The 26,370-nt window shown below is 50.8% G+C and overlaps 1 protein-coding gene across 2 annotated transcripts; it reads left to right on the top strand.

The window, feature by feature from the left end:
* Positions 1-74: 74 nt before the first annotated feature.
* On the top strand, positions 75-25,568 carry KIF5A (kinesin family member 5A). Of its 2 annotated transcripts, XM_065932193.1 has the most exons (28): positions 75-221; positions 10,215-10,302; positions 10,416-10,489; positions 10,876-10,980; positions 11,233-11,281; positions 11,723-11,778; positions 12,131-12,218; positions 12,508-12,632; positions 13,097-13,201; positions 13,672-13,820; positions 13,924-14,072; positions 14,343-14,518; positions 15,498-15,566; positions 15,942-16,148; positions 16,452-16,598; positions 17,196-17,384; positions 17,749-17,866; positions 18,224-18,288; positions 18,397-18,506; positions 18,884-18,985; positions 19,493-19,553; positions 19,817-19,888; positions 20,048-20,152; positions 22,758-22,974; positions 23,190-23,343; positions 23,655-23,737; positions 24,138-24,165; positions 24,608-25,568. In XM_065932193.1, exons 1-28 carry the CDS (start codon positions 93-95, stop codon positions 24,684-24,686), a joined length of 3,099 nt encoding a protein of 1,032 aa, XP_065788265.1. In that variant the 5' UTR covers positions 75-92; the 3' UTR covers positions 24,687-25,568. The 2 variants fall into 2 exon arrangements, with proteins under 2 accessions (XP_065788265.1, XP_065788264.1); XM_065932192.1 differs by lacking the exons at positions 10,215-10,302; positions 10,416-10,489; positions 10,876-10,980 and having other exon boundaries at positions 93-221.
* The last annotated feature ends 802 nt before the right edge of the window (positions 25,569-26,370 follow it).

Below are 26,370 nucleotides of genomic sequence, written 5' to 3'. Positions count from 1 at the left end.
TCCTCCGCCTGGGCCCCAGCTGAGCCCCTCTCCTCCCGGAGCACACGCGACCTCTGCAGCCGAAGTGCCCCAGCCCCACGCCGGCGACCACCATGGCCGAGACCAACAACGAATGTAGCATCAAGGTGCTCTGCCGATTTCGGCCCCTAAATCAGGCCGAGATTCTGCGGGGGGACAAGTTCATTCCCATTTTCCAAGGGGACGACAGCGTCGTTATTGGGGTGAGTGCCGCCCCTGGGGGGAATTTCGGAGAGGGGGCAGGATCTTTTACCCCCGCCGAGCCTCAGCCCCCAGCCTGTCTCAGCTCCCTCTCCCCGCCGCTCATCCTCCTCCATCCTTTTAGCCGCAGCCCCTCGTCTCCCTGCATCAGGATGGCAGGGTGTGGCCTGGCCAGGCCGGCGGCCGAGTCCCGGCAGAGTGGGAGGGGGCTACTATCCCGCGATCTGGGGACCGGATTCCCCGTTGCTGCTCCCTGCAGCCTCCCCACCCCTAGGGCCAGTCCCGTGTTTTTCTGACGTTTTCCCTGTTCCCTAGGGAAGGCGCATCTTCCCTTTGTTATTGGCTCAGAATCTCTACCCCCCACCTCCCAGGAAGGGAGGGGGAAGATAGTGGACTGGCTAGATGGGAGGCGGGTTGTCCAGGGTCTCTGCCGAGGTACACGTGAGGGTGAACCCTGGGGTCGAGGCCTCCATCACCCCCTGAAGTAGCTACAACTTGGACTTGGGGGGAGGGCACCGGTTTGGTGAAGGGTTTTCAGAGAAGGAAATACATTGGTGCCACACCCAGTTTGGGGAGGGGGGTCCTCTAGGTCCTAAAGAAATGTCTGCCTTTCCCTCCCAGGTATGGTAGGAAGAGGATTTCAGACTCCTCAACTCACCCTAACAAAAATAACCAAACCCTGAGATCCTATCAAGCAGTTGCTTATTCATCCTTTCTCTTGATGATCCAATACAAAGTAGCAAGCCACCTACCTTGTCTTGACAGCCCCTACCCTGGAAGAGACTATGAAGAAGGAGAATTAGTATTTACTGTGCTTTTTACTCTACATACATCATTTGGTCTTCAAAACAACACTCTGAAGAAGGTATTAATATTTCCACTTTACAGATGAGGAAATTGAGGCCCAAAGAAGTCGAATGACTTTCTCAAGGTCACACTGTTAATTCACGGATCTGAACCTAAATCTGTCACTCCAAAGCTCACATCTTTCCTTCTGTATGACATTACCTCCACAGATTTCGGTTCTGGACTTTTAGCTGTGGTAGCCCCCAAGGGATTTCTAGGGAATTCCTCCCCTCCCCTCCTTTCCTGGGCCGGTTGGGACTGTCAGGCTATGGGGTGAAAGGATTTGGGGTTGAATCCAGTAGGGAGCAGGACTTGAGGGGTGCTGGGCCAGGTCACTCTAGCTGGTTCAAGAAGGGAAGAGCCCATGTAAGGGCCATCCTCAAGGTCAGGGGCCCTTCTTATGTATCTTTGATCCACAATGCTTGGCACAGGACTTGTTTGTTGAAGGAATGAAGGAAAGAAGAGGAGGGAGCCGGGGTCTTCGGAGTCGGTGAGAACGGGACTTTGAGTAAACACGCCTAGGAAGAGACTTGCCGACATGGCCTGTCCCCAGGGGCTCTAGTCTGTCCCCAGTCCCTCTCACCCCCACTGTGGACTCAGATGGGTGCTTCTGCCTCGTGTATGTGCTTATGTGTGTGTGTTTGCCACATATAGAGGGCCCCTGTCTCTCTCTGTCTCGGGAACCTTAGGCCTTGCAGGCTGATCTGTCTGGCCAGGCTGAAATAATGCCTGGATCAACCCTTGGGGCCTCCTTTCTGAATAGTCTGGACAGTGGGTGTTAGCCATGAGAGTTAGAGCTTGAGGGCTGCCTGAGACAGAAAGGCTGAGAAGGAGGACCAAGGTGGTTATGGAGGAACAAACCCACCAAAGACTTCCACTTTTAAGCCTAACTTCGTTGCTCTAGGGTGTTTAGGTTTACCTGAACCAGCTCCCTTAGGCTCTCGGGGGCATCCCTCCTGGCATGGTGGGCGCGGGGCATGGGGCGATGTTGGGAGGAGGAGGTGTGTTGATCCATCTCATTCCCAGCTAAATAGGAGAGACCCGGCGGAGGTGGGAGGGGGGAGAGATAAAGAGAGGCCCAGGGCCCCCTGCCAGTGCAGATTTTATCTTACTCCACAGCTGTTCCTTCTTTCTGATATTTGCAGGGCTGGACCTCTGTCTCGCTCTGCGTCTTGCCTTGCCCTCGCCCTTCCTCTCAGCGTCTCTTGCCAAGATAAGAGCTAATGGGGGGCCATTTTGTCTCAGGCAGCGTCCTTGGTGCTTGCCTTCCCAGGCTTTCTGTTCATTCCTCCTTCAGGAGGATGAGGGCTGCAAGTGAGGTGATTGTGAGGAGTGCCTTGAGGGTCCCAACAAAGGGAAGGACGTCCCCCACCCCCCTTCCTCTGTCTTCCTCCAGCTCCCTTTGGGGCCCGTGTGTGGGAACGGTCTGAGGAGTTAATGGAGGAAGCTGCTTCAGGATGTCTGGGGAGGCTGAAGGTGGCAGAGGCTCTTCTCTCTCTCCAAGCCCAGCCCCTGCTCCTCCTGTGATGGCTCTCCGCTCTGCACTGCGGCTAGCTCTGGGCTTTTTCTGCTGGGCAGCATGTAGGAGAGTAAGCGGGGAAGACAGCTCCGTGAGCCTCATCCCCCTCCCACCCCCGACTTCTCCCTGGAATCTGGGGGATGGGGCTTAGCCCACGTTAACGGCCTGAGTCATAGTGGAAGGGTGTCTGGTCACTGTCTGTGTGCTGTGTACCTCGTCTTGCTCTTTGGGTCGCTGGGAATCCACCGTGACTTTTTAAGTGTGCCCGTCTATGTGTCTCTGTGCCTGTGTCTTAGCTGTGCATCCATACCAGACACGGGAGAATGGCAGTGAGGAGACCCGTAGCCTCTCTGCCTTCCGCCCCGCTCTGCTTCCCTCCTCTCTCCCCTCCCCGCCCTCCCTCCTGCAGGTATCCACCGTGTTCCGTCTCCCTTCAATTTCCTGATGACGGGGTGGATTTTTAACGAGGCAGCAAACCGGGGCCACCAAGTACCTCATTTGGCAAAGCCAGGTTGGGGCCTGCAGCATTACTGGAGCAGAGTCAGTATCATCTGAGGTGGCCCAGGATTCTTTTGATGTCTGGCCGAGAGGAGCAGTTCTCCCCGTAGCCTTGGGGGAGTCTTGTCAAGGAAAACGGAGAGGGGAGGTGATGTTGCCTGTGGTCAGTGTCTCTGCAGCGTCGCCATGGCAACAATCCCCAGGAGTGTCACTATGGAAATCCTTCCTGGTGCTCTCAAGTTCAGTCTCTGCCAAGCGCTTTAGTGAAGGCTGAAAAGGTTGGGTAACTGTGGACCCCTGATCTTAGGCCCTTGCATTAGCTTTAGTCAGCACCCTTGGTGGAAAACACCAGAAAGTGCTGGGAGACACAGTGGGACAGGCGACAGGGATGCTTGGAGCGGGTCAGAGGAGAACACGGAGTCCTGGGCTGTGGGACTCTGAAGAGAAGCCCTCTGGAGGGGCGGTTTACATTGTGGACCTCAGAGGCATTCCTTAAAGGTGGAAGGTCTCCCTGAATGTTTCTAACTTACGAGTCTTCTAGTGCCTGACTAATCGAAGTCATGGATTAGTACCTCCTTGGAGAGGATGGATGTGAGAACTGCCTTCTTCTGAGAAAGGGATTGAGGTTGCAAAAAGAGGGTGATGAAGGGCTTTAGTTCTGCCCAGAAGTATTTGGAGGAACGCCCACATGGAGGGAGGAGGGGAAGGGAAGCCGTGATAAAGCTCTGACGCAGTGTTGGCACGTCGGTCCTGGGATCACTTTGACAGTGTGGGTCTGGAATCAGATTGCTTGGGTTTGAAACCTTCTTCTACCTACCTTTGAAACCTACCTCTCTGAACCTCAGTTTTCACATCTATGAAATATAATAATAATTATAGTACCTACCTCCTAGGATTGCTGTGAGCATTAAGTGAGATTATGTATATAAACTGTTTAGCATAGTGACAGACACATCATAAACTCCCAATCAGAGTTAGATGTTATTTTTATTTTAGATGGGCTGTCTCCCCACCAGCTCGCCTTTGACACCACTGGGAAGTGGTTAACATTTCCCCTCTTGCAGGTTGTTTCATCCAGAGATTCAGGTCCCTAGGACCTTCTTGCTCTCTTCTTCCATCATTATCTGTGTTTCTTCGACAGATACATTAATGAAGAGCCTCCGGTGGGCCAGGAACTGTGCTTTTTGTTGGGGGTTGAGAGGGGAACCTCTGTCTTCAGGAAGCTCTTGGTTTACGTGGTAGTCCAGGCTGTGGAGTGGCCTGGCCAAAGTCCTGGGAGGGGGCGTCGGAAATGGCTTTTGCTACCTGTGCATACACTTCCCCAGGTTCTGATAAGAAATCCTCCACAACATACTACAGTCTGACTCAGAATAATTATGTGTCATGAGAGAGGTAAATAATGGTGACGTTTCCCAAGTGAGTAGTCTAGAGGCAAAAAAACGTGGAAAACTACTGGTCTAGTTATTCTTTTAAAAAGATCTGACAGAACAAATTCATCCTGTAATAAATAGAAAGTTAAAGGATGTTCATACTTTAACAGATATAAAAATCTTAGGAAAAAGAAGTGAACTAGGTTTGAAACTTAAGGACCCAACCAAGCGTAGGAAGATGGTAGCAGGCCTTCCCAGAAACCCCAGAATTGTAAACATGGCTTTCTCTGCTCATGAGATTACTAAGTGCGTCCACTTTTAGCTCTTGGATATTTTTTATCCTCGTGGTTCCAAGAATGCCACGCGTCCTCCCTCTCTGATCTCTCCCTGCCGAGGCTCAGGAAAATGAGTTCCTGGGCAGAAATTGCCTTCAGCACTTGGAGAGCGCCCTCCCTTTTAAAGCGCCCACAGCACCCTCTGGAATCCTGTAGAGAAAGTGTTAGTCGCTCAGTCGTGTCTGACTCTGATCCCATGGACTGTAGACCACCAGGCTCCTCTCTCCATGGAATTCTCCAGGCAAGAATACTGGAGTGGATAGCCATTTACCTTCTCCAGGGGATCTTCCCAACCCAGGGATTGAACCCAGGTCTCCTGCACTGTGGGCAGATTCTTTACCATCTGAGCCACCAGGGAAGCCCCTGGAATCCTGTAACTGGGAGTGTTAGAACATCGATCCCCAGGTTCCCAGCAGGGAAGAAGGGAAGGGTGGGGTTGGCTTGGGAGTTATATTTAATCCCCCTTTGGCTGCATGCCTGGCTTCAGTAAGCACGGATAGACATCACTGATGGAGAAGAGGTGAAACTCACTGGCTGAGATGGACATGTTTTGTTTGTTTCTGTTTCTTGGCGGCTGGATGGGAGAAATACTGAGTTAGATTACAATTCAGGAATCAAGGTTCAGTTAAAGAATAAAACAAAACAAAATTTTTAAAAAGATATTACCACTGGGAAGGAAAAGCATTAAAGCCACTTTAAATCTATTTATTGAAACACTGTATGATTTTATTCAATGTAATAAGAATTTTATTCTTTGTAATAAAGTGTAATGATGAACTGTATAGATAAAAATAGTTTAAAAATGGTGAAAAATTTACAGAAGTCCTATGAATAATTCGTAAACTCAGTCAACCTTAAAAAAAGAATCAAGGTAGATTTTTCTTTAATGGTAGTAAACATAACCCGGTCACAGCACTGCGCTGTCCTTATTCGCTCAGTCATGCCCGACTCTGCGACCCCGTGGACTGTAGCCCGCCAGGCTCCTCTGTCCGTGGGGATTCTCCAGGCAAGAATACTGGGGTGGGTTACCATGCCCTCCTTCAGGAGATTGTCCCGACCCAGGGATTGAACCCAGGCCTCCCACACTGGGTTCTTTACCAGCTGAGCCACCGGGGAAGCCAGGAATACTGGAGTGGGTAGTGTATCCCTTCTCCAGGGATCTTCCCAACCCAGGGTTGTTGACAAGGTTGAAAACAAAGAAAAGCACCAAGAAGAGATTAAAACTCACTGAAAACCTGCCCCCCGCAAAATAGTGTTAACAATTTGATGTATTTGTTTCCAGTATTTTTCCTACATATATACATATAATGATTTTAGTAGAAGTGTATCATAAACTCTACATTGTTTTATAACCTATTTTTCACCAACAAAATACCATGACTATTTCACCAGCATTTAATATTTTACATAATTTTATTTATTTAAAAAAATTAATTTTTGAATGTCTTACATGCACATGTAACAAAATTCAAATGATATAAAAAAGATACACAGTGAAAAGTCTCCTTCCTACGCCTCTTTCCTAGCCACCCAGTTGCCCTTTCAGAAGGCAGCCTTATAGCCAGTTTTTTATAGATTCTTCTAAAAGAATACCACTCATTTACAAGCAAATGCATATGTATTTAATATATGCATGTACTTGTTTTTACACAAATGATAGCATACTATACAGACTGTTCCGTACCTTGTTCTTTTTTTACTTAACGAGGAGTCTTGGAGATCCTTCTATATCGCACATAAGTATCTATCTCATTCTTTTTAACTACTGTATGATTTGTTGTAGAGATATGCCATAATTTATTTAGCCAGGTCTCTGCTGATAGATATGGATATTTTGGTTTGCTCTAGTCGTTTGCTATTACAAACAATTGAATGACCGTATGTACTCATATATTTAGGGGCCCAGCCAGTGCAGTGCATCATCAGACTATTTTTGGCCAGGCCACTGCGGCATGTGGGATCTTAGTTCCCTTACCTGGGATTGAACCCATTCCCCTTGCAGTAGAAGCCTTGAGTCCTAACCTTTGGACCACCAGGGAATTCCCCTAGAGAAGGCATCTTAATTGACAGGCCTAGCAGTTAAGTCCCATCATCAAACTGTTTTATTTTGGCCACTTTGATAGATTAAAACGCTAATACAGTCTAATATTCATTTTTTCTTATTAACAATGAGTTTGTGCATAATTCATATTTTAAGGGCCATTATCACATCATCTTGTGATGTTATACTTTATGATAGCACTTAGGTATAATTTACTACAGTGAATGCGCAAATCTTGTGCAAACAGTCGTATGAATTTTATAAGGTATTTGGACACCTATGTGACCACTACCCAGGTTGAGATCTAGAGCATTTTGATTGCCCCTTGAAAGCTCCGTTTTGCCCCCTTCCTGTGAGTTATCACCCCAAGGCAACCGCTACTTTGAGTTCCATCACTACAGATAAGTGTTGTTTACTCCTGAACTTTATGTAAAGGGAATAATACACTTTGTGCTCTTCGAGTTTTGAGTTCTTTCAACTCATTTTTGAGATTTATTGGTGTTCTATTGTGTCATCCTTTTAAATAGTAGTGAAGAATAAAACATATGTACATGCCATAGTATAATTAATTCCTTGTATTAACCAGTCCCCTAAATGTAACTTCTTTCTGTTGTTTTCAAATACTCATTACTATAAGCAGTGTTGATAATAAACATTCTTGTAGCCAAATATTTGCTATAGATAGTTCCATAGTACAAATTCTTAGGAGTATGATATCTGGGTTTATGGATATGTACAATTCAAGGCTTTTGATTATACATTTCTGAATTGCTCCTTAAAAGTATGGATATACTGTCCTACCAGAAAAGAATGAAGGCGCTTCTTTGACAGAAATTATACCTTCTTGAACCCTCATCTATGCTGGGTATTACAATTAAGTTTTTGTTTTCCAGTTTGATAGGTGGAAAATGATGTTACTGTTTTTTCTTCAAAAATGTTAAACATCTTTATGTTTATTGAATATTTGTGTTTCTTCTGTTGTTAGTACCTAACTCTTGTCCATATTTTTCTGGTTAGTTTTCTTTGTTAGTTTTTTCTGTTAATTTTTTGTTGTTGTTACTAGTTTATGAGAGTTCTTTATATAGTATGAGTATTAATCTCTTTGTTTTTAAAATTAAAAATTTTCTTTTTTAAAAATTATATATTTTCATTTTAGAATACTTTTAAATCTAAATCAAAAAGAACAACAATAACAAAAAGCTCCTAAAGTCCCACTGTCCAAGGATAACCGCTGTTAACATGTTTCTCTATGCAAAGTGTACATATATACATACCTTGCATACATATATACACACATATACACATACATGCAATATACATACCTTGTATACATATCTAATACAATGCATGTTTACTGAAATGGAATAATCCTTCATATTCTTTTTTGTGTGTTTGTTTTACACTGCACACTCTTTTAAAAACCACCTTTTCCTTAAAATTATTTTGTGTGTACCTTGTCATGTTATTATACATTTTTCTGTAACTCACCTGTACTATTTTCTTTCTTTAATTTCAAAGCACTATGTCATTGTAAAATATTTACATGTCATAGAAAAAATGTCATAAGCATAAGTTCCTATGATTCTGCTTTCCAGTGATAATCACCATTAACAGATCTATATACAGTCTTCCATATCTTTTTTCTAAGACTATTCTATCCCTATGCTTTTTTTAAAATATATAATCACGTTATATGAATTGTTTTTATTTTTTCATGTATTTGATCTTGGACATGTAAACCAAACTTGCTCATTGTAACAGGAGTAGATTATGGAGGTATCATAACCAATATCTTCTTGATGGGTGTTTGAATTGTTTCTTCTTTTTCTTTAATACAAATAGCTGCAGTAAACATCCATCTACACACCTCATTAAGTGCTTAAAACAAGTTGCAATATGAATTCCTAGCATTGAAATCTGTGGGACAGAGTGTGACCAGTATGGACGTTTAAATACTTAACAGAACTGTCCTCTAGAAAGGCCCTGTCAGTTTACACTACTCCCTTCATTGCAGAGCGCTTTCACAACTTTTTTCTCTTTATGGATTCTGCTTTTGGGACTTCAGAATCCCTCACCACAGAGAGACCAGATAAATAATCCTGGTTGACTTTTATCATAAATCAGATTTTGTAACTCTTTTAAATATTAAAGACAATATTTATTAGTATAAATATCCTTTTTGCAAAGAATTAAAAAGAAAAACAAAAAATACACTATTTTCTCACTCTCTTTGGCATTAAAAAATAAAAAATATACTACTTGTATCTGGTTTAAAAATGTAAACTTTCCAGGATACAAAATGAAAAATGAAAGCCACCTCTCCCTTCCAGTTTCTGTCCCTAAAGTAATCATTGTTAATATTTTTTGTACAATTCCTTTTGGAAAAAAAGTTTACCTATGTCAATGCAATATTGTAGATATGCCCAGACCCACATCTCCAGCCTTCTCCAGTGCTTATGATTTGTCTTAATTAGTTAAAATATGTCTCCCAAACTCTGGTGTCTAGAGACTTGGAGGTTAACCTATCAGTTGGAAAAAGATGGATTTTGTAGCAAAATAATTTGACAACTATGTCGTAGTTTCTTTATATCAAATAATGGGAAAATATGACTGAAAAGTTGTCACTTATGATGGAAAGCAAGCAGAGTCTCATTGAATTGTACCAGAGATCTTCCCTTTAATATGATCAGATAGCAAATCTATTCTCTTTGGGTCCCTGGGTTGTAAATATTTTGTATCTTTAGCATTCTTATCAGCACACATGATATATAACATTACCTGAATTGAACAAAATACTTGTAGGTCTGAGTGATTTGCTTCGCAGTTTCACTTTACTTAAAGCTGTTTCCCTAAAGGGAGAACTGTTTTTCTGATTTCGTATATTTTTTCACAAAGAGAGAGCTTGTGTTAATATTTCCATTTGTATATTTCATTTACACAGCAGGCACTATACGTCTGTCCCTAACTTTGCATCTTCCACTTATAATACATCTTTAATATCTTTTCATATCAGAACATATGGATCTATTGAGGAAGATGCTTTTTAACTTGGTGGTAGATGTTTCATGTCGGCATATTGTTCTTCACTCTCTGCAGCCGGTAGTCCTGTTGTCTTTTCTCATTTGACTTCCCCGGCCGGGGGTCGGGGATGGTGAGCTGGTCCCACCAAGGCTGCGGTCCTCCCATAGTATTGCCCTGTGACACTCCTCGGTGGCCTTCTAGCCCGCGGGCACAGCTCCTGGTGTCAGCACTCAGCTCTGCTTCTCCCTGGTTCCCCCGTCCCCGTGACTGTCCGTGAATACGGAAGGCTGAGGGGCAGGTGCCTTTTCAGCTGCTGCTTCCCCACACCTCCCTGCTGATACTGCCATCCTTTATTTCCACTCCAGGGCAAGCCATATGTCTTTGACCGCGTATTTCCCCCAAACACGACTCAGGAGCAAGTCTATCATGCCTGTGCCATGCAGATTGTCAAAGGTAATGCAGATTGTCGAGTGTAAAATACAGTTTTGAGAGTGTACTTTTTCAAGCTCCCCATTCCCTACCCTGCTCCCCCCACCAGGGGCCTTCTCCTCTGCCGTCTCTTCCAGATGTCCTAGCTGGCTACAACGGCACCATTTTTGCTTACGGACAGACATCCTCAGGGAAGACACACACCATGGAGGTCAGGGTTCTGACTTTCGTGGGAGAGAGGAGCTGGGAGTGTTAATGGGGGGCCAAGGAGCCTCGTGGGGGAGGTCTAGGAATGAGGGCTCCTGGTACAGAGGGTGGGTGGAGGGCAGCGTTCCTGTGGAAGTTTAGTGCACTCGCTTCAGCCTGCTGCACTTCGCCCCCTTTCCACTACGCCACTTTTCTTCTTTTACCTGGAAAAGCAGCAGCAATGACCGTTCGAAGGGCTGCTCAGCTCCCTCTTCCTTCCACTAAAGGCAGTGACCGTCCCCTAAGTCAGGGTGGTCTTCTTAGCAGCTATTAGCTCTGTGTTCCGCCTCCCTCTGAACTGTGTGACTCCTCCTGAGCCCCAGCCTCATGCGGAATACCCTTCCTCCCCAGGGAAAGCTGCATGACCCCCAGCTGATGGGAATCATTCCTCGAATCGCCCGAGACATCTTCAACCACATCTACTCCATGGACGAGAATCTTGAGTTCCACATCAAGGTGTCAGGGCATGACCGCTGGGCATCCTCTTATGGGGCTGGGAGGGGAGGATCCAGCATGAACCCACCGAGGTCCTGGGCACCCGATTTATCCTCCCCTGTGGTTACCCAAGTTCTTCTCTGCCAAAGCAGTCTCTTCTGCCTTTTGCCTCCCACCACCACTGTCTGAGTGGGTCACGTTAGCCTCTGATACCTGAATCAGATTTAAGATAGGCCCCCATCACTGTATACTTCTCCTTTCTTCCTAACCCAGGTTTCTTACTTTGAGATTTACCTGGACAAAATCCGTGACCTTCTGGATGGTGAGTGGTGTGTGATCCCCGTGGGTGGGTCGGGGGGAGGGGGGAGGACGGCAAGGAAGAGAATGATCACAGCGTTCGTGGCCTCTGGGGCTTAGGTGATGTGCGGTGAGAGAGGCAGCAGGCATCCGAGGACACACACACACTTGCACTCGTGAACCTTGCCTTCACTCACAAAGAATCTCCAAAAACCAAAAGGGTCAGAAGATGAGCTTAGATGCCCAGGCCCACATACAAACCAGCTCAGCCCCTAGCTGGGGCTGGAATCCTGCAGGAGGACGAACGGCCTTCAGAGTGAGCCGGGAGTTTAGGCTTCACAGGGGCGTCCTCTTCCCTTTGGAACACACGAGAGTCATCCGTGGGCGCAGACTCCAGGGTCCGGGGGTTGGGTGGGTGGGGGGATGGAAGTGCTGGCCTTGCTCACCCTGAGTTGTCTCAATTCAGTGAGCAAGACAAACCTGTCGGTACACGAGGATAAGAACCGGGTGCCGTTTGTCAAGGTGAGTGTGGGACCGGGGCAAGCAGGCAGGCCGGGCACGGTGAGTGCAGGCGGGCGCAGGAGGAGGGGAGGCCACGGCCCAGAAGCCGGCGGGCGGACAGCCTGGGCTGGGGAGGAGTCTGGGGCCTGGGGGAGCGTGGGGCTGGGGCAAGCGGGTGGGGCCAGGGTATGGTGCGTGCGGGCGCAGGAGGAGGGGAGGCCACGGCCCAGAAGCCGGCGGGCGGACAACCTGGGCTGGGGAAGAGTCTGGGGCCTGGGCAAAGGCACTGTCTTGAAGGGTCATTTGGTCACCGTGCGGGCAATTTAATCTGTAGACCAAAGTGTACGGGTCACTGTCCATTTGCCGCCTGCAGGGTTGTACTGAGCGCTTTGTGTCCAGCCCGGAGGAGATTTTAGATGTGATCGATGAAGGGAAGTCAAACCGTCACGTGGCCGTTACCAGTGAGTGGGGGACAATCAGGGGCTCCTGAGTCTGGCGTCTGCCTCTCCTCTGTGCCCAAGGGGGCTGAGGGACTCGACAGTGAGCAGGGGAAGGCTGTGTCCTCCTCCGGAGGAGAGATGCTTGTCTGTTAGACCCTACGCCCCTGCTGCCAGGGATACGTAGGGGCTGGACTAGTCCCGGCGGACGCCCCCTCTCTCAGCGGGTGGGGGCCGTGGTCCATGGAAACTGGGGACTGAGGGCTTCATTCCACAGTTTGGTATAAGGACTGTCTCGTCCTGCCTCTTACAGACATGAATGAACACAGCTCTCGAAGCCATAGCATCTTCCTCATCAACATCAAGCAGGAGAACATGGAGACTGAGCAGAAGCTGAGTGGGAAGCTGTATCTAGTGGACCTGGCAGGAAGCGAGAAGGTGAGGGGTCCTGCCAGGGTGAAGGGGGCAGGGAAGGAAGCCTTGGGGGGGTGGCCTTTTTAGAAATCAAAATAACTCTCATTGAGCTAGAATTCACATACCGTGAAGTTCACCGTTTTAAAGGATACAATTCAACGTGTTTGCGAGGCTGTGCGTCATCACCACTGATTCTGGAACTTTTTCATCACCTGTTAACAGTCACGCCCTGGTCCCCCATCCCTCATCCCCTGGTAACCACTTATCTCCTCTCTGACTCTGGATTTGACTTTCTGGACATTTCACATAAATGGAATGTTGTACAATATTGTGTGTGTAGGGGAGACAGTCTGTAGCAAGAACATTTAGGGGACCATCTTCTTTTCCTATCCCCCTCTCCTTGGACTAAGCCAACTTATGTGGAGAAGAGGAGGGGGGAGCCCACTCGCTCTGCACCCTCTCATGACACACCCTTTGTGCCCTGGTAGGTCAGCAAGACTGGAGCTGAGGGAGCCGTGCTGGACGAGGCCAAGAATATCAACAAGTCCCTGTCGGCCCTGGGGAACGTGATCTCGGCGCTGGCTGAGGGCACGGTGAGTGCTCGTTGGGGTCCTCACCCCATCTTCTGCCTTCTCCTAATGCCCTCACCTCATCATGCCCGATTCATGGGTTGCTCCACCCCTAATAAGCACTACCATCCTTTCTTTCTTTTTTAAAATATTGAAAAAAATTATTTTATTTATTTGGCTGCGCCGGGTCTTAATGGTGGCATGTGGGATCTAGTTCCCCAACCAGGGATTGAACCCAGGGCCCCTACATTGGGAGCACAGAATCTTCACCACTGGATGACCACTAGGGAAGTCCCATCCTCTCTTTCTTTCTTCTTTTTTTTATGGCCATGCCATGCAGCTTGCAGGGTCTCAGTTCCCCAACCAGAGACTGAACACGGGCCGTGGCAGTGAAAGCCTGGAATCCTAACCACTAGGCGCCAGGAAACTCCCTCACCATCTTTTCTGATTCCCCTGCTGAGTTTTTCTGATTCGAGGCCTCCCTTTTCCTCCAGAAAAGCTACGTCCCGTATCGTGACAGTAAAATGACACGGATTCTCCAGGACTCCTTGGGAGGAAACTGCCGGACAACGATGTTCATCTGCTGCTCGCCGTCCAGCTACAACGACGCGGAGACCAAGTCGACGCTGATGTTCGGGCAGCGGTCAGTGGCGGGCCCCCGGCTCCCGGCCCCAGCCCCTGCTGTGCTCTCTGCTCAGGGCCTCAGGAGCCTTAATGGAGCCTCATCTCTTTGTTCCCCTCACCAGGGCAAAGACCATTAAGAACACTGCCTCCGTGAATCTGGAGTTGACTGCTGAGCAGTGGAAAAAGAAATATGAGAAGGAGAAGGAGAAGACAAAGGCTCAGAAGGAGACGATTGCGAAGCTGGAGGCAGAGCTGAGCCGGTGGCGCAGCGGTTAGCGAGGGTCCTGCGGGTGCAGGGAGCCAGAGGGGGCTCCTCCGCCCTCCAGGGAGGTCTGTGCTTCTGGGGGGACGCGGCAGAGCCGTCATGAGGGAAAGCGAGAGGGGCTGACTGCCTTTATTCCCCACCCCAGAGAGGTGGACGGTCCACTTGGCAGGAGACGTGGAGGCCAGGAGGGCTCTGCGGTGGGCAGGGCGGGAGGAAGGGCCCGCGGGGGCAGCTGCTTCTGCCCCCGTCCTTCACCTTGTTCTGCCGCCTCGCCAGGAGAGAACGTGCCCGAGACCGAGCGCCTGGCCGGGGAGGATGCTGCCCTGGGCACCGAGCTCTGTGAGGAGACACCTGTGAACGACAACTCCTCCATCGTGGTGCGCATCGCGCCCGAGGAGCGGCAGAAGTACGAGGAGGAGATCCGCCGCCTCTACAAGCAGCTTGACGACAAGGTGAGGATGCCGGGCGGGCCCGGGGGCGAGCCTGCTGCGGTGGTGAGGGAGGGATCAGAAACGGAGCTTATCCTGACTTGTCTTCTGCTTTTAAAAGAGATGAATGTTTGTTATTGAAATGTGGAAGGTAAATAAAAACATGTTGAAGAAAATTTCCATCATTCCTCCTCCCACCATTCAGAAATAAAGCCACACAACTGAGATTATACTGTCTGTGTAACTTCACATCTGATTTTTTTCCTTCCGCATTATATGATGAGCAGCTTCCTACTTTGTCAACAGTTCTTCATTGAAGTATTTTTAAATGGCTGCCTTACAGTCCATTTATCAGGATGCGTTTAACCATTTATTTATTTACAGGCCTTCTACGGTTTTGTATTTTGTTAGTGGGTTATTTTTGCTGTTAAACATAACTTTGAAGTGACTGTCTTTGTCTCCTGTGCATAAGACTTTGCTCTGGAATGATTTGATTAGCATGGCGAGCGGGGGTATTTCTCAGTTGAAGGATGTGAACCTCTGAAGGCTTCTGGTGTGTCCTGTAAAGGTTACACTAACTTCCAGAAAGAAAGGAATTAAAAAGTGAGGGCAGGAGAGAAGCTGAGGAAAAGACTGCTTTCTTTTTAGGATATAGAGTTCCTTTCTTTCCTTTTAAGATATTTATTTGGCTGTGCTGGGTCTTAGTCGCAGCACCCAGGCTCTCTGATCTTCACTGCGGTATGAGGGATCTTGAGTTGCAGCTCGGGAACTCTTAGTTGTGGCCTGTGGGATCTAGTTCCCCGGCCAGGGATTGAACCCAGGCCCCCTGCTTTGGGAACACAGAGACGTAGCCACTGGACTACCACGGAAGGCCTAGGATGCTTTGAACTCAAAGCCTAAACTAGCTGAGTTTTTATCAAGATCCATATCTGCCCAAGCTCCCAAGTCTAAACTGGAGCGAGCAGCTTCCCTTCATTCTGTCTTATCCCCTTGCCTCCGACAGGATGATGAGATCAACCAGCAGAGCCAACTCATAGAGAAGCTCAAGCAGCAGATGCTGGACCAGGAAGAGGTAATGGGAAGGAGGGCAAGACGTGAGAGGAGAGGGCTCTGTCCGTCCCCAAGAGGCGCGCAAAAGACCTTTCCTGGAAAGATGGAAGAAGGGGCATTCTGCCTAGCAGTTAGTCACCCCTAGAGACAATAGAAATCTGGGGGCTTAATTAGGGGTTTGCTTAAAGCACAGAAGCTGGAGTCTGGGTGCTCCTTCATTATGGTACCCTGTTTCTATGAAGCTGAAAGCCCCGTTCCTCGTGACTCTGGCTTTGACCCTTGTCTCTCTCCTAGAGCTATACCTGGGTTGAGGGGGGCTCAGCTTCCCCAGGCCAAGGAGCTGGCAAGCTAGTCACTGGCAGAGGGCTCCTGCCCATGGCCCGCCCCTCCCTTGCAGCTGCTGGTGTCCACTCGAGGAGACAATGAGAAGGTCCAGCGGGAGCTGAGCCACTTACAGTCAGAGAATGACGCCGCGAAGGATGAGGTGAAGGAAGTGCTGCAGGCTCTGGAGGAGCTGGCCATGAACTACGACCAGAAGTCCCAGGAGGTGGAGGAGAAGAGCCAGCAGAACCAGCTTCTGGTGGATGAGCTGTCTCAGAAGGTGGTGAGTGGCCAGCCAGGAGCACCCTGACCTCAGAACACCCTCTGCGTCCGAGGGAACCCTGCTTCCTCCGAGGGTGGTACCGTGTTGGCACCTCTGTGCTGTCCTTCACTTGGTGGTGGGCCCCTTTCCCACTCCATCACTGCACTTTGCCCTCCTGACCACTCTCTCTTCCAGACCCTCCTGCAGGGCTTGTGTTCTCTTCGTAGCAACCGTCAGGGTCATACATGAAGGGAGAGGCCTCTGCCTAGGTGGGGGAGGGAAGCAGGAAGATGGTGCGGGCATGACTTGCGGGACTGTCCCCAGGCCACCATGCTGTCCCTGGAGTCCGAGTTGCAGCGGCTGCAGGAGGTCAGTGGACACCAGCGGAAACGGATTGCTGAGGTGCTGAACGGACTGATGAAGGACCTGAGTGAGTTCAGTGTCATCGTGGGCAACGGGGAGATTAAGCTGGTGAGTGAAGGACGTGGCGGCCTTGTTCAGAGCTTTCTTGTTCTGGGCACCGGTGGGAGGTGTAGGTGAGACAGTCATGTCCTCAGAGATACTGAGGGAGGAGGACAAAGACCCAGGAAGCACATCTCCAAACTAGACACAGGAAAACATGCAGAGGTTTGCATAGACTCAGCCGAAACACACATTTCAGATCTGCATACCCGGTGGGATTCACACTGCTGGATAAGGAAGCGGTGGAGATGTGCTTTCAGTGGGATTTGGAGATGGGGCACAGAGTTAGGAATGATACAGACAGATCTGTGCCAGTGACGATGCCCCATCTGGGTGATCAAGTGCATCAGTCTGACTACAGAATATCCTGCTTTTCTATAGAAGGGAAGAGGGTGACTGTCAGAACAGATCGTTGAATGCAGACAGGGGGATTCAGTATGAAAAGCCAGGTGGTACAGAGCTGCTAAAAGTTGTTTGGAACATACCTGTCCCGCTGGAGTCCCTGCGCCTGGGGGTGTGTGCGGGGCTAGGGCGAGTGGGAGGAAATGGATAAGGGGCGTCCCAGGAGCAAAGAGGCACCTCCTCCCTCCCGTGTCCGCCCCACAGCCAGTGGAGATCAGCGGGGCCATAGAGGAGGAGTTCACAGTGGCCCGACTGTACATCAGCAAAATCAAATCTGAAGTCAAGTCTGTGGTCAAGCGGTGCCGGCAGCTGGAGAACCTTCAGGTCGAGTGTCACCGCAAGATGGAAGTGACTGGGCGGGAGCTCTCATCCTGCCAACTCCTCATCTCCCAGGTGAGCGCAGAGGTCGAGAGCCCCTGGGTGCCATGGGAGAGGGCGGGCAACTCTGTGGTTGTGGGATGACTGCTAGCACCCATGTTTCTGTCAAGGGCCTAGGGTCAATGAAGTCAAGGACAGAAGAGCTAGGGGAGGCAGGAGAGCGTCCAGGCTAGAGAATTGAAGGCACAGGGGGATGCTGCCCTCTGAGCCAAGAGAGTCTAAAGCGAGGGTCTCCAGAGGAGTGGCCTTCGACCCTGCGTCCTGGTGGAAGGTGTAGCAGGAAGGGGGGAGAGCTGGAGCTGGTGGAGGTCTGTGCTGCGTGGAGTTGGGTCCCTGACTCTATCCATCTTCTTCTTCTCACCAACGCCCACCCCACCAGCATGAGGCCAAGATCCGCTCCCTGACAGAATACATGCAGAGCGTGGAACTCAAGAAACGGCACCTGGAAGAGTCCTATGACTCCCTGAGTGATGAGCTGGCCAAGCTCCAGGCCCAAGGTGAGGCCTGCTGAAACTTCCAACCCACCCATCCTGGGATCTGAGATCAGAGAGGGTGCTGGGCGGCGAAGCAACAATCATCCCAGGAACCTGCCTGTCGGCACGCTCACCGAGGCGTTAGACTGAAATCCTGGGGTCCCGCTCACATGCTGCTTAGCCCGCTTTTGCATGTAGCTCATCTTATATGAACCATAAACCCTCCATCACCCTCTATCCCTGCTATATGAAGTTAGGCCATCCTCACCCAGAAGACCATCCCTGTGGGCCCGTTCTAATCGCCTGGCTGTCTGGTCACGGTGTGAAGTTCTGTCTGGAGGTGGTGGGTGTGATGTAAACCGCTTCCTCCCTCCCCCTCAGAAACTGTGCACGAGGTGGCCCTGAAGGACAAGGAACCAGACACGCAGGACACAGAAGACGTGAAGGCGAGTGGGGAGAGTGCTGGGGAGACCGGGGCCTGGCCGGCCGTGCTGGCCCTCACCGAGCCGGGGGCTGGGAGCCTGGCGTCGAACTGGGGTGGGGCTGTGTTGCAGAAGGCCCTGGAGCTGCAGATGGAGAGCCACCGGGAGGCCCATCACCGGCAGCTGGCCCGGCTCCGGGACGAGATCAATGAGAAGCAGAAGACCATCGACGAGCTCAGAGAGTAAGAGCTCCTCAGGGCGGCTGCAGGCTCCGCCTGGTCCCCGTGCCTCGCTGGGCCCGCTCACACTCCCTCTTGCACCAGGATCCGGTTCTTTAACTTGCACGGGTCATGCCCCACATGACTCTGCAGCCCAGCTCCAGGAGGCACAAGGAGCGAGGACTAGTCCCTATGCTCCAGGCTTCTCTGAATTGATAGCTCAGGGCCCCTTATTCTGCCATGGACGCAGCAGCCTGAGTCTGCCTCTGATACCCCAAGGTAGATGCGTCCACCCCACGAGGACTCGTGTGTACGGGAAGGAAAGTGTTGAAGGAGTCAGTCTTCCCTCTGTCCCTCGCTGACATCTCCTTGTTCTCCCCACGCCTCCTTGCCCTCCGCAGCCTGAATCAGAAGCTCCAGTTAGAGCTGGAGAAGCTCCAGGCTGACTACGAGAAGCTGAAGAACGAAGAGCAAGAGAAAAGCAGCAAGCTCCAGGAGCTGACGTGAGTGACGGGTCCGCCTGCAGGCCTGAGACCACAGGGGCCCAGACGGCTGCTTCCACATGCGTCAGGGGCAGGACACAGTCCAGACGGGAATGTGGTGACCACAGGAAGCAAGGTCCTCAAAAGGACAACTTGATGGAGAAGCGGAAAATAGACTAGACTCCTGTTCGGTATTAGCTGACGTGCAAAGATGTGGGTGATGTTCCGTGAAGTGTAAAAGGCAGGTTATCACCAGTAGGAATGGTGTAATCTCGTAACATTTATGTGAGATCCACATGCATGGAAGAGTCTGGAAAGATGGATACCAGAATGCTCATGGTGGTTTGATCTGTAAGGGGTAGATTCATGGGCTTCTTATGGAACTCATCTTACTTGTCTAATTTATGCACTGTGAACATGGGTAACTAGTATAGTAAGTGATAATAAAATATAAATCAAGGAATGGAGGAGAAAGGACAGAGGGGCAGGGTGGCCCTGAATGGTTTTTCTGTCTCTGTCTTCCTCCAGATTTCTGTACGAGCGACATGAGCAGTCCAAGCAGGACCTCAAGGGTCTGGAGGAGACAGTTGTGAGTGACTTCCCTTCTGCGCCAAGTCAACGGCGGTGGGGGGTGGGGAGGGGTAGCTTTAGTGTCCAACCCGCCCCCTGATTTCTTCTGCACCCTATTTCTCCTGCCTTTCTGTGAAGTAAGTCTGTGGTATGATCAGGACACACCTTTTGTAAAAAGATGAGTGACTCACTTGTCTGGAGAGACTGAAGGATCCAGTAGTTTTGGAGGGGCAATGGTGACCCCTTATTTGGTGGCCCCAGATTTTTCATCATTCTTTGCAGGCCCGGGAACTCCAGACCCTCCACAACCTTCGCAAACTGTTCGTTCAAGACGTCACGACTCGAGTCAAGAAAGTGAGTGCTGCCTCGGGGTCTCCCGGCCCCCGTGTCCCCCTCCTGGCCTCAGGTTTCTCCCGCCCCTGCGGCCTTCCCTGGGGCTTCTGGGCCCGGCCTGAGTGGGGCCTGCCTGGCCTCAGGATGGCCGTGTCTTTCCCCGGCCCTGTCTCTTCTCAGAGTGCAGAAATGGAGCCCGAGGACAGTGGGGGGATTCACTCCCAAAAGCAGAAGATTTCCTTTCTTGAGAACAACTTGGAACAGCTTACAAAGGTTCACAAACAGGTGAGGGTGAGGGCGAGGTGTGAAGGGAACTCTTGAGGCCTGGGATCCCTAAATCCTCAGAGGCCCTTGGCTTTAGAAAACTCTTCTTGCATGCTTTCCTTCCCTTTCCCTCTCCCCTTTCCCACTGACCCCTTCTCGGTGCTGTATTTGGTTCCACGTTTACCCTCTTCTTGGTTCTATGCCTGTTTTCCCTTTCCCAAAGCTCCCAGCCTGCCTCTGCTCAAGTGGAATTCCCAGGCCTGTGTTGTTGGAGGGTGAGGTGGAAACCGATAGGAGTTTCAGAGGCGTGGGCCTGGGGCTGTGTGAGGGGCGCTGGGCAGACCTTAGCCGGAGTGGGGAGCACCGAGCTAGAGGCGGCCAGGGAGCGGGGCTTTCTCTCGCGGCGAGGACGCCCATCTGCCTGGGCCTGGGGCAGGCACGCAGAGAAATGGCGCGATGTCGTCCCGAGGCCCCGGCAGCCCCTGGTCGGGCCAGTGAAAGCTCCTGTGTATTAAGTCGGTGCCTCTCTGTCCCCCTCCTTGCTGCGGTTCCTTAGGTGGAAGCCTGGGTTTCAAAGGTATGGGCTGGGAGGTGGCGGGGCAGTCCAAAGGAGTCGGGACAGGAAATGTTTGGCGCACACAGCAGGTGGCCCCCCTGGAGCCGGACGGCTGGGCCTTGAAGACCGCGCAGCACGCCGTCAGCTGGCTCTGCAGACAATTGTGAAAATAAACCCTGACCGATTCTTCATTCCTGTCCTTTCAAATCCACCCTAAAATGCCTTTTACGCTCATATTCTCATTAAGCTGGGGCTTCAGCTTTTCTTCTTCACAGTGCCATACCCAGGATATACAGTCAATACCCAGGACACCTTCTTATTTTTTAATAATGAAAAAAAAAATCCTAGAGCTGTGGCCCAATGATGCTTCACAGGGTTTATTTTATTTGGACCTGCAGAAGGCCTTACTACCATCTTTTCCCCTGTGCTTACTATCCAACAGTGTGACAACGTTATAGAGAAGTTAAAGGACAGGCAAACATTTGTAATCCGTTTTGCCATTCTTTTAAATTTCTGTGTTCATTTTATTTCTCTCTCCAAGTACATATTACATTGCCTCCCTCCCTACCCCCAGCAACTTTTTATTGTGGTAAAATACACATAACATAAAATTTGCCACCTTTAATCATTCGCAGTGTACCATTCAGTCGTATTAAATCCATTCGTAATGTTGTGCAACCATCCCTACCATCCCGCTCCATAAGTCCTTTCATCTTGTAGAATTGAAACTCCATCCCTGTTAAGTAATAACCTCATTCCTCACTCTCCCCAGCCCCTGCCAACTGCCATTCTACTTTCTGCCTCTTTAACTTTGACTAAGAGTCTCAGTAGAATCTAAGTGCAGTAACCTGGAATTTGTCCTTCTGCACCTGGTTCACTGGACTTAGCATCATGTCCTCCAAGTTCACCTGCACTGTGGCACACTTCAGCATATCACAGGCCGTTTTCTCCCTCCCTCTCCACCCCCACCCCATGCCTCTGTTCTAAGTCTCAAAGACCAGAAACGACTCACCTATAGGCTAGGACTCCTCCTAATTTCATCCTTCAGGGGACACAAGACTAGAAAGGAAAACACCAGAGATGTAGAAACCTCTCAGTTAAATAGGACCTTAAATAGCCAGGGCTACAGCCCGTGACAAATTGAACTGAGTTACTGTCACAGCAAAAACATCGTTTATGATCTGGAAGTTGTCCAAACTGAAAGGGACAGTTCTCCCAGCGTCCCCTGCTGCATCGATGCACCTGATATCTCCCAAGGCCGGCTGCTTCTGCAATCTGTAGGCCCCCAGTCATCGTGTGAGACCTTGTGAAAAGGTCAGGCAGTCTCTTCTGGCTGCAAACTGGTTGCTACCATCGCTCTAGCTTAATTGTAATGGGGAGAGGGCCAGCCCAGGAAGTCCTCGAATGTGAAGGTCATGAGCACAGATGTTTGTGAGACCTCAAACATTTTCTTTCCTTCCTGTGGGGCAACCGTGTGGATGTGTGGATGTGTGTGGGGGGGCGCCTGAATTCCAGCTTCTGCTCCTGCTCCGCGCTGCACCGAACCTGTGCCTGGCCCCACATCCCCGCCCCAGACTGCTGCCGTGCTCTCGCTGACTTGCCCTGTGCATGCCCACACAGCCGTCGCTGGGGAAGGGGGTGCCTCGTCCCCATGGGTGTCCTGGGGCACCAGCTGGGGGATCCTGGGGGTTTGGTGGTGTTCAGGCCAGGAGGAGACAAGAATAGGGCATGTCAGACGAGTTCTAGGCGAAAAACTGAAGATTAATCTGTAGCATGCATCATCCCTTGGTTCAATTTTTTTTTGTTTTAAGTGACTTAAAAAAAAAAAGAGTTCTGGGCTACAGAGGAGTTGACAGGTTTTGCTGCTCAGAAAACGATGTGACTTTTTAATGCCTGACCCCTGTTTGCTGAAGGAGGAAGGAAACAACTTTCCAGAGCAGCAGTTAGGTAAAGGGGATGAGGCCTCTGGAGGAAACATGGCATCCACCTTCCCTGATGGGACTTTTCTGTGTCCTCTCTCCTGCCTGCTCCTCCATCTCCGGCACCTCTGACCCGGGGCTCACCGCACAGCTGGTACGTGACAATGCAGATCTGCGTTGTGAGCTTCCTAAACTGGAAAAACGACTTAGGGCTACGGCTGAGAGAGTTAAGGCCCTGGAGGGCGCACTGAAGGAGGCCAAGGAGGGCGCCATGAAGGACAAGCGCCGGTACCAGCAGGAGGTGGACCGCATCAAGGAGGCCGTGCGGCACAAGAGCTCCGGCAAGCGGGGCCACTCCGCCCAGATCGGTGCGTGGGCGCTGGGGCCACACTCCGGGGCGTCCTGGCACATTCCTCGATGTTAAGCAACCCCACCCCAGCCTCACCCCACCACTCCCACCCCAAAAAGTAGGAAGTGAATTGCTATCTTATAAGCAACTCAGTTCACCTGTGGCTCAGGGGCCCAGGGTGACCGCAGAGCAACAGGCAGTCTCTTCACGGTCATTTTCCTCTCTTTGCCGCAGCCAAACCCGTCCGGCCTGGCCACTACCCGGCCTCTTCACCCACCAACCCCTACGGCACCCGGAGCCCCGAGTGCATCAGTTACACCAACAGCCTCTTCCAGAACTACCAGAACTTGTACCTGCAGGCCGCGCCTAGTTCCGCCTCAGATATGTAGTGAGTACTGTGGGCGCAGGCCGAGCCTCACCCCGAGGCTCTCTGCACCTTATAAGACATGAGGTTGGGTTAATTGTTGGGTGAGATGCAATTCTTCCCCTCAGTAGCTTCATTTCTAACCCTTTCTCAACTTCAGACCTTTGATTAGAAGGTGGGCATCTGCCCTCCTAATCTTCGGCGATGTTTGTTGTCTTCTGGTCTTGGGGGCAGGGTGGACTGCTCCATCCCTGAGGGTGAGTGTGGATCTGTGGTCCTTGGAATAGTGGAAGGTGGGTATTAGATGTTGTATCTCTCTCCTCTTCTCCATCCAGCTTCGCAAACTCCTGTACCAGCAGTGGGGCCACATCTTCTGGCGGCCCCTTGACTTCCTACCAGAAGGCCAACATGGACAATGGTGAGTGGACAAGACGGGAATCCGGCCTTTGGGGGCCCCGGGGCACACTGGAAAGTATCAGAAGAATAGGTGACCCTGTGCCCGCAGCTCAGACACTCTGCATCCCTTCAGGGTCTGGGACTCTTAGAAGTGGGGTCTCCTGCCTGTCCCCACCATTCCCTTCCCTCCCCTTCTCCTCTCCTGTGTGAGGGCTCAGGGAGACTTATTGTCAAACAAAATAATGATGCAGCTCAGAGTGGGTGAAGACAGAGTGCCACAGACCAAGATGGCAACTATGTTCCCAAGATGCTTACCTTTCTCTTCAAGGAGTTAGGATGAGAGAGGGTTTGAGGAGGTGGTTTGTAACACGTCTCTTTTTTCCCTTCTTCCAATCCTGTGTTTTCCACGGTGATCTCTGCAGGAAATGCCACAGATATCAATGACAATAGGTACGCCAGTCCCCACCGCTCTTGGGCTCTCTGGGTGAGAACAGGAGAAGTTTCCCTTGTGCCCAGTTTAGGGGTTCCCCAGAGCCTCTGGGGAGAGGAGGAGGAAATGCGAGTCATTCTCACCATCAGCGTGTTGTCCGGGAGGCCCAGCCCTGCCCCTGCCTCTGTGTAGAACAGTCCTCCAGTCCGCCCGATGGCTCCTCGCCACTGCAGCTGTGAGGGTGGGGGGAACCGCCCTGGACGTCTGATGACCTGGGTTTCTCTCCTGTGGTGGGGAACTTTGTGACCCTGGGCAGATCAGCTCCATCCCTCCGGCCTTGATTTGCCTGGTGTTGCTGCCCTTGGTTATCTCACAGGCTGGCTGGGAGAGCCAAGTGACGGGAATGCTGTCATTTATACGGGAGCTGACAGCGCTGTGATTGTGCTGGCTCTCTGCTTCCAGGAGTGACCTGCCTTGCGGCTACGAGGCTGAGGACCAGGCCAAGCTGTTCCCTCTCCACCAAGAGACGGCGGCCAGCTAATCTCCTACGGGGGCTGCCGCGGACCTGCACTTTCAGGTAGCTTCAGGCCGCTTCCTCTGAGCAGCCTCGGGTTGCTTCCTTCCTAGCCCTCGTCTTCTTTGTTTCTCCCACTTTTTTAATCATCTCAGAACTTTTACTAAATCGTTGTCCCTCCACTCCTGCTATCCCCCTCCTAGGGGCTCCGGCAGAACTGCCCGGCGTCCCCTGCACACGGGCCCCTCCCTCCTGCCTTGGGCCTGGTGATAGCGGTAGCCACAGTCCTGCCTTTCTGCCACTAGGGGTCACTGCAACATGTCAGAAGAAGCGGGCAAGGGCCATGTCGGTCTGCAGCACCAGCGAGGGTCACAGAATCTATGCACGGGAGATGCTAGGAGACCTGAGGGGCAGGGAGGCCTGGCGGGCTGCAGTCCCTGGGGTCACAGAGAGTCAGACACGCCTGGGCGCCTGAACAGCAGCAGTGATTAGAAGAGCTCCGTGTCCCCCGCTCTTCCTGTCTGTCTGTATCACCATCACGCTTTAGGAAATGCACCAGGAAGCGAACCTTCTGTTCCTCTAGCTGCTGCATCAGCAGTCTGCTCCCATCTTGCCAGTGGAGGTGGGAAACTGTACACGCCGACCTTCGAGCCCTCCTCACCTCTGTCCCCTGCGCCCTGCTGGCAGCGCAGGCCCCTTCCTGGTTCTCCTGCCTCACCAGGGCTGCCTTCGGGCCCAGAACCCGAAGGCAGAACCGAGCACGGGGATCCTGTCTTATTGTCCACCTTGGATCCTTGGAGAATAAGAAACCCGAGATCATGGCCTCCTACTGGGCGGCATCCAGGCTGAGCCCTTTCCCGGGGTTTTCCAGAATAACAGGCCAGGCACACGCACAGGCAGAAAGGCATGAGAAGCAAGCAGTAGGAATGGGGCAGGAAGAGCGAGGGAAGGCCTGGGGGTGGAGGAGCAGGGGCTTGGGAGTGTGGCATCTGGTCGCTGGTGTCACACGAACAGCTTGTAAACCCAAGCTGGCCTCGATGCCGCCCGGTTCCTGTTGAGGAGCCAGGCTGCAAAGCGGCTCCTCACACTTTCTTTCTCTTTCTTCCCCAGTTTCTAAGAGGGACTGAGGCCTCTTCTCTCAGCATGCTGCAAACCTGTGGTCTCTGATACTCACTCCCTCCCCAGCAAGCCCTGTTGTTCGACTGTACTATGTTTGATGTCTTCTCTTCCCCTCTATCTTTGTATCTATATATCAGAAGCTGCTACGTGTCTCTCTCTCCTCTCTGTCTTACTCTCTAGTATCTAATGATGTATTTAGCAATTTCTAAGCATAGGATACCCTCCTCATTTGGGGCCATAGGGAGGAGGGTCAGTGTTTCTTCTCTCTCTCATATATGCGTCTCTCACACTGAGTGGTGTTAGTCATGGAGATGATTAAAAAAAGGAAAATGGGCGCTAGAGGGCTGTGATCCTTCACAAACACACACACGCGCACACGCATGCACACGAAGCCTTAAGCAGAAGAATGTCTTAGCATCACAAGATACAGAAATAGCCTCTTCTTCCCTCCTCTTCCACATTTAGCACAGAGGAGGATAAAATGGAAGGACTGCTTGAACTATACAGAGAATTTTCTTCAGACACCGCTCACCTGAACCGAGGGGTTCTGGGTGTGCACCTCTGCCCCTTGAAGTCTGCCTTTTGCCTCCTT

The sequence above is a fragment of the Muntiacus reevesi genome, chromosome 4 (genome assembly GCF_963930625.1).
Source record: "Muntiacus reevesi chromosome 4, mMunRee1.1, whole genome shotgun sequence".
Lineage (NCBI taxonomy): Eukaryota > Metazoa > Chordata > Mammalia > Artiodactyla > Cervidae > Muntiacus > Muntiacus reevesi.
Note: the sequence above shows the minus strand (reverse complement) of the source record. Positions and strands in the feature narration are given on the sequence as shown.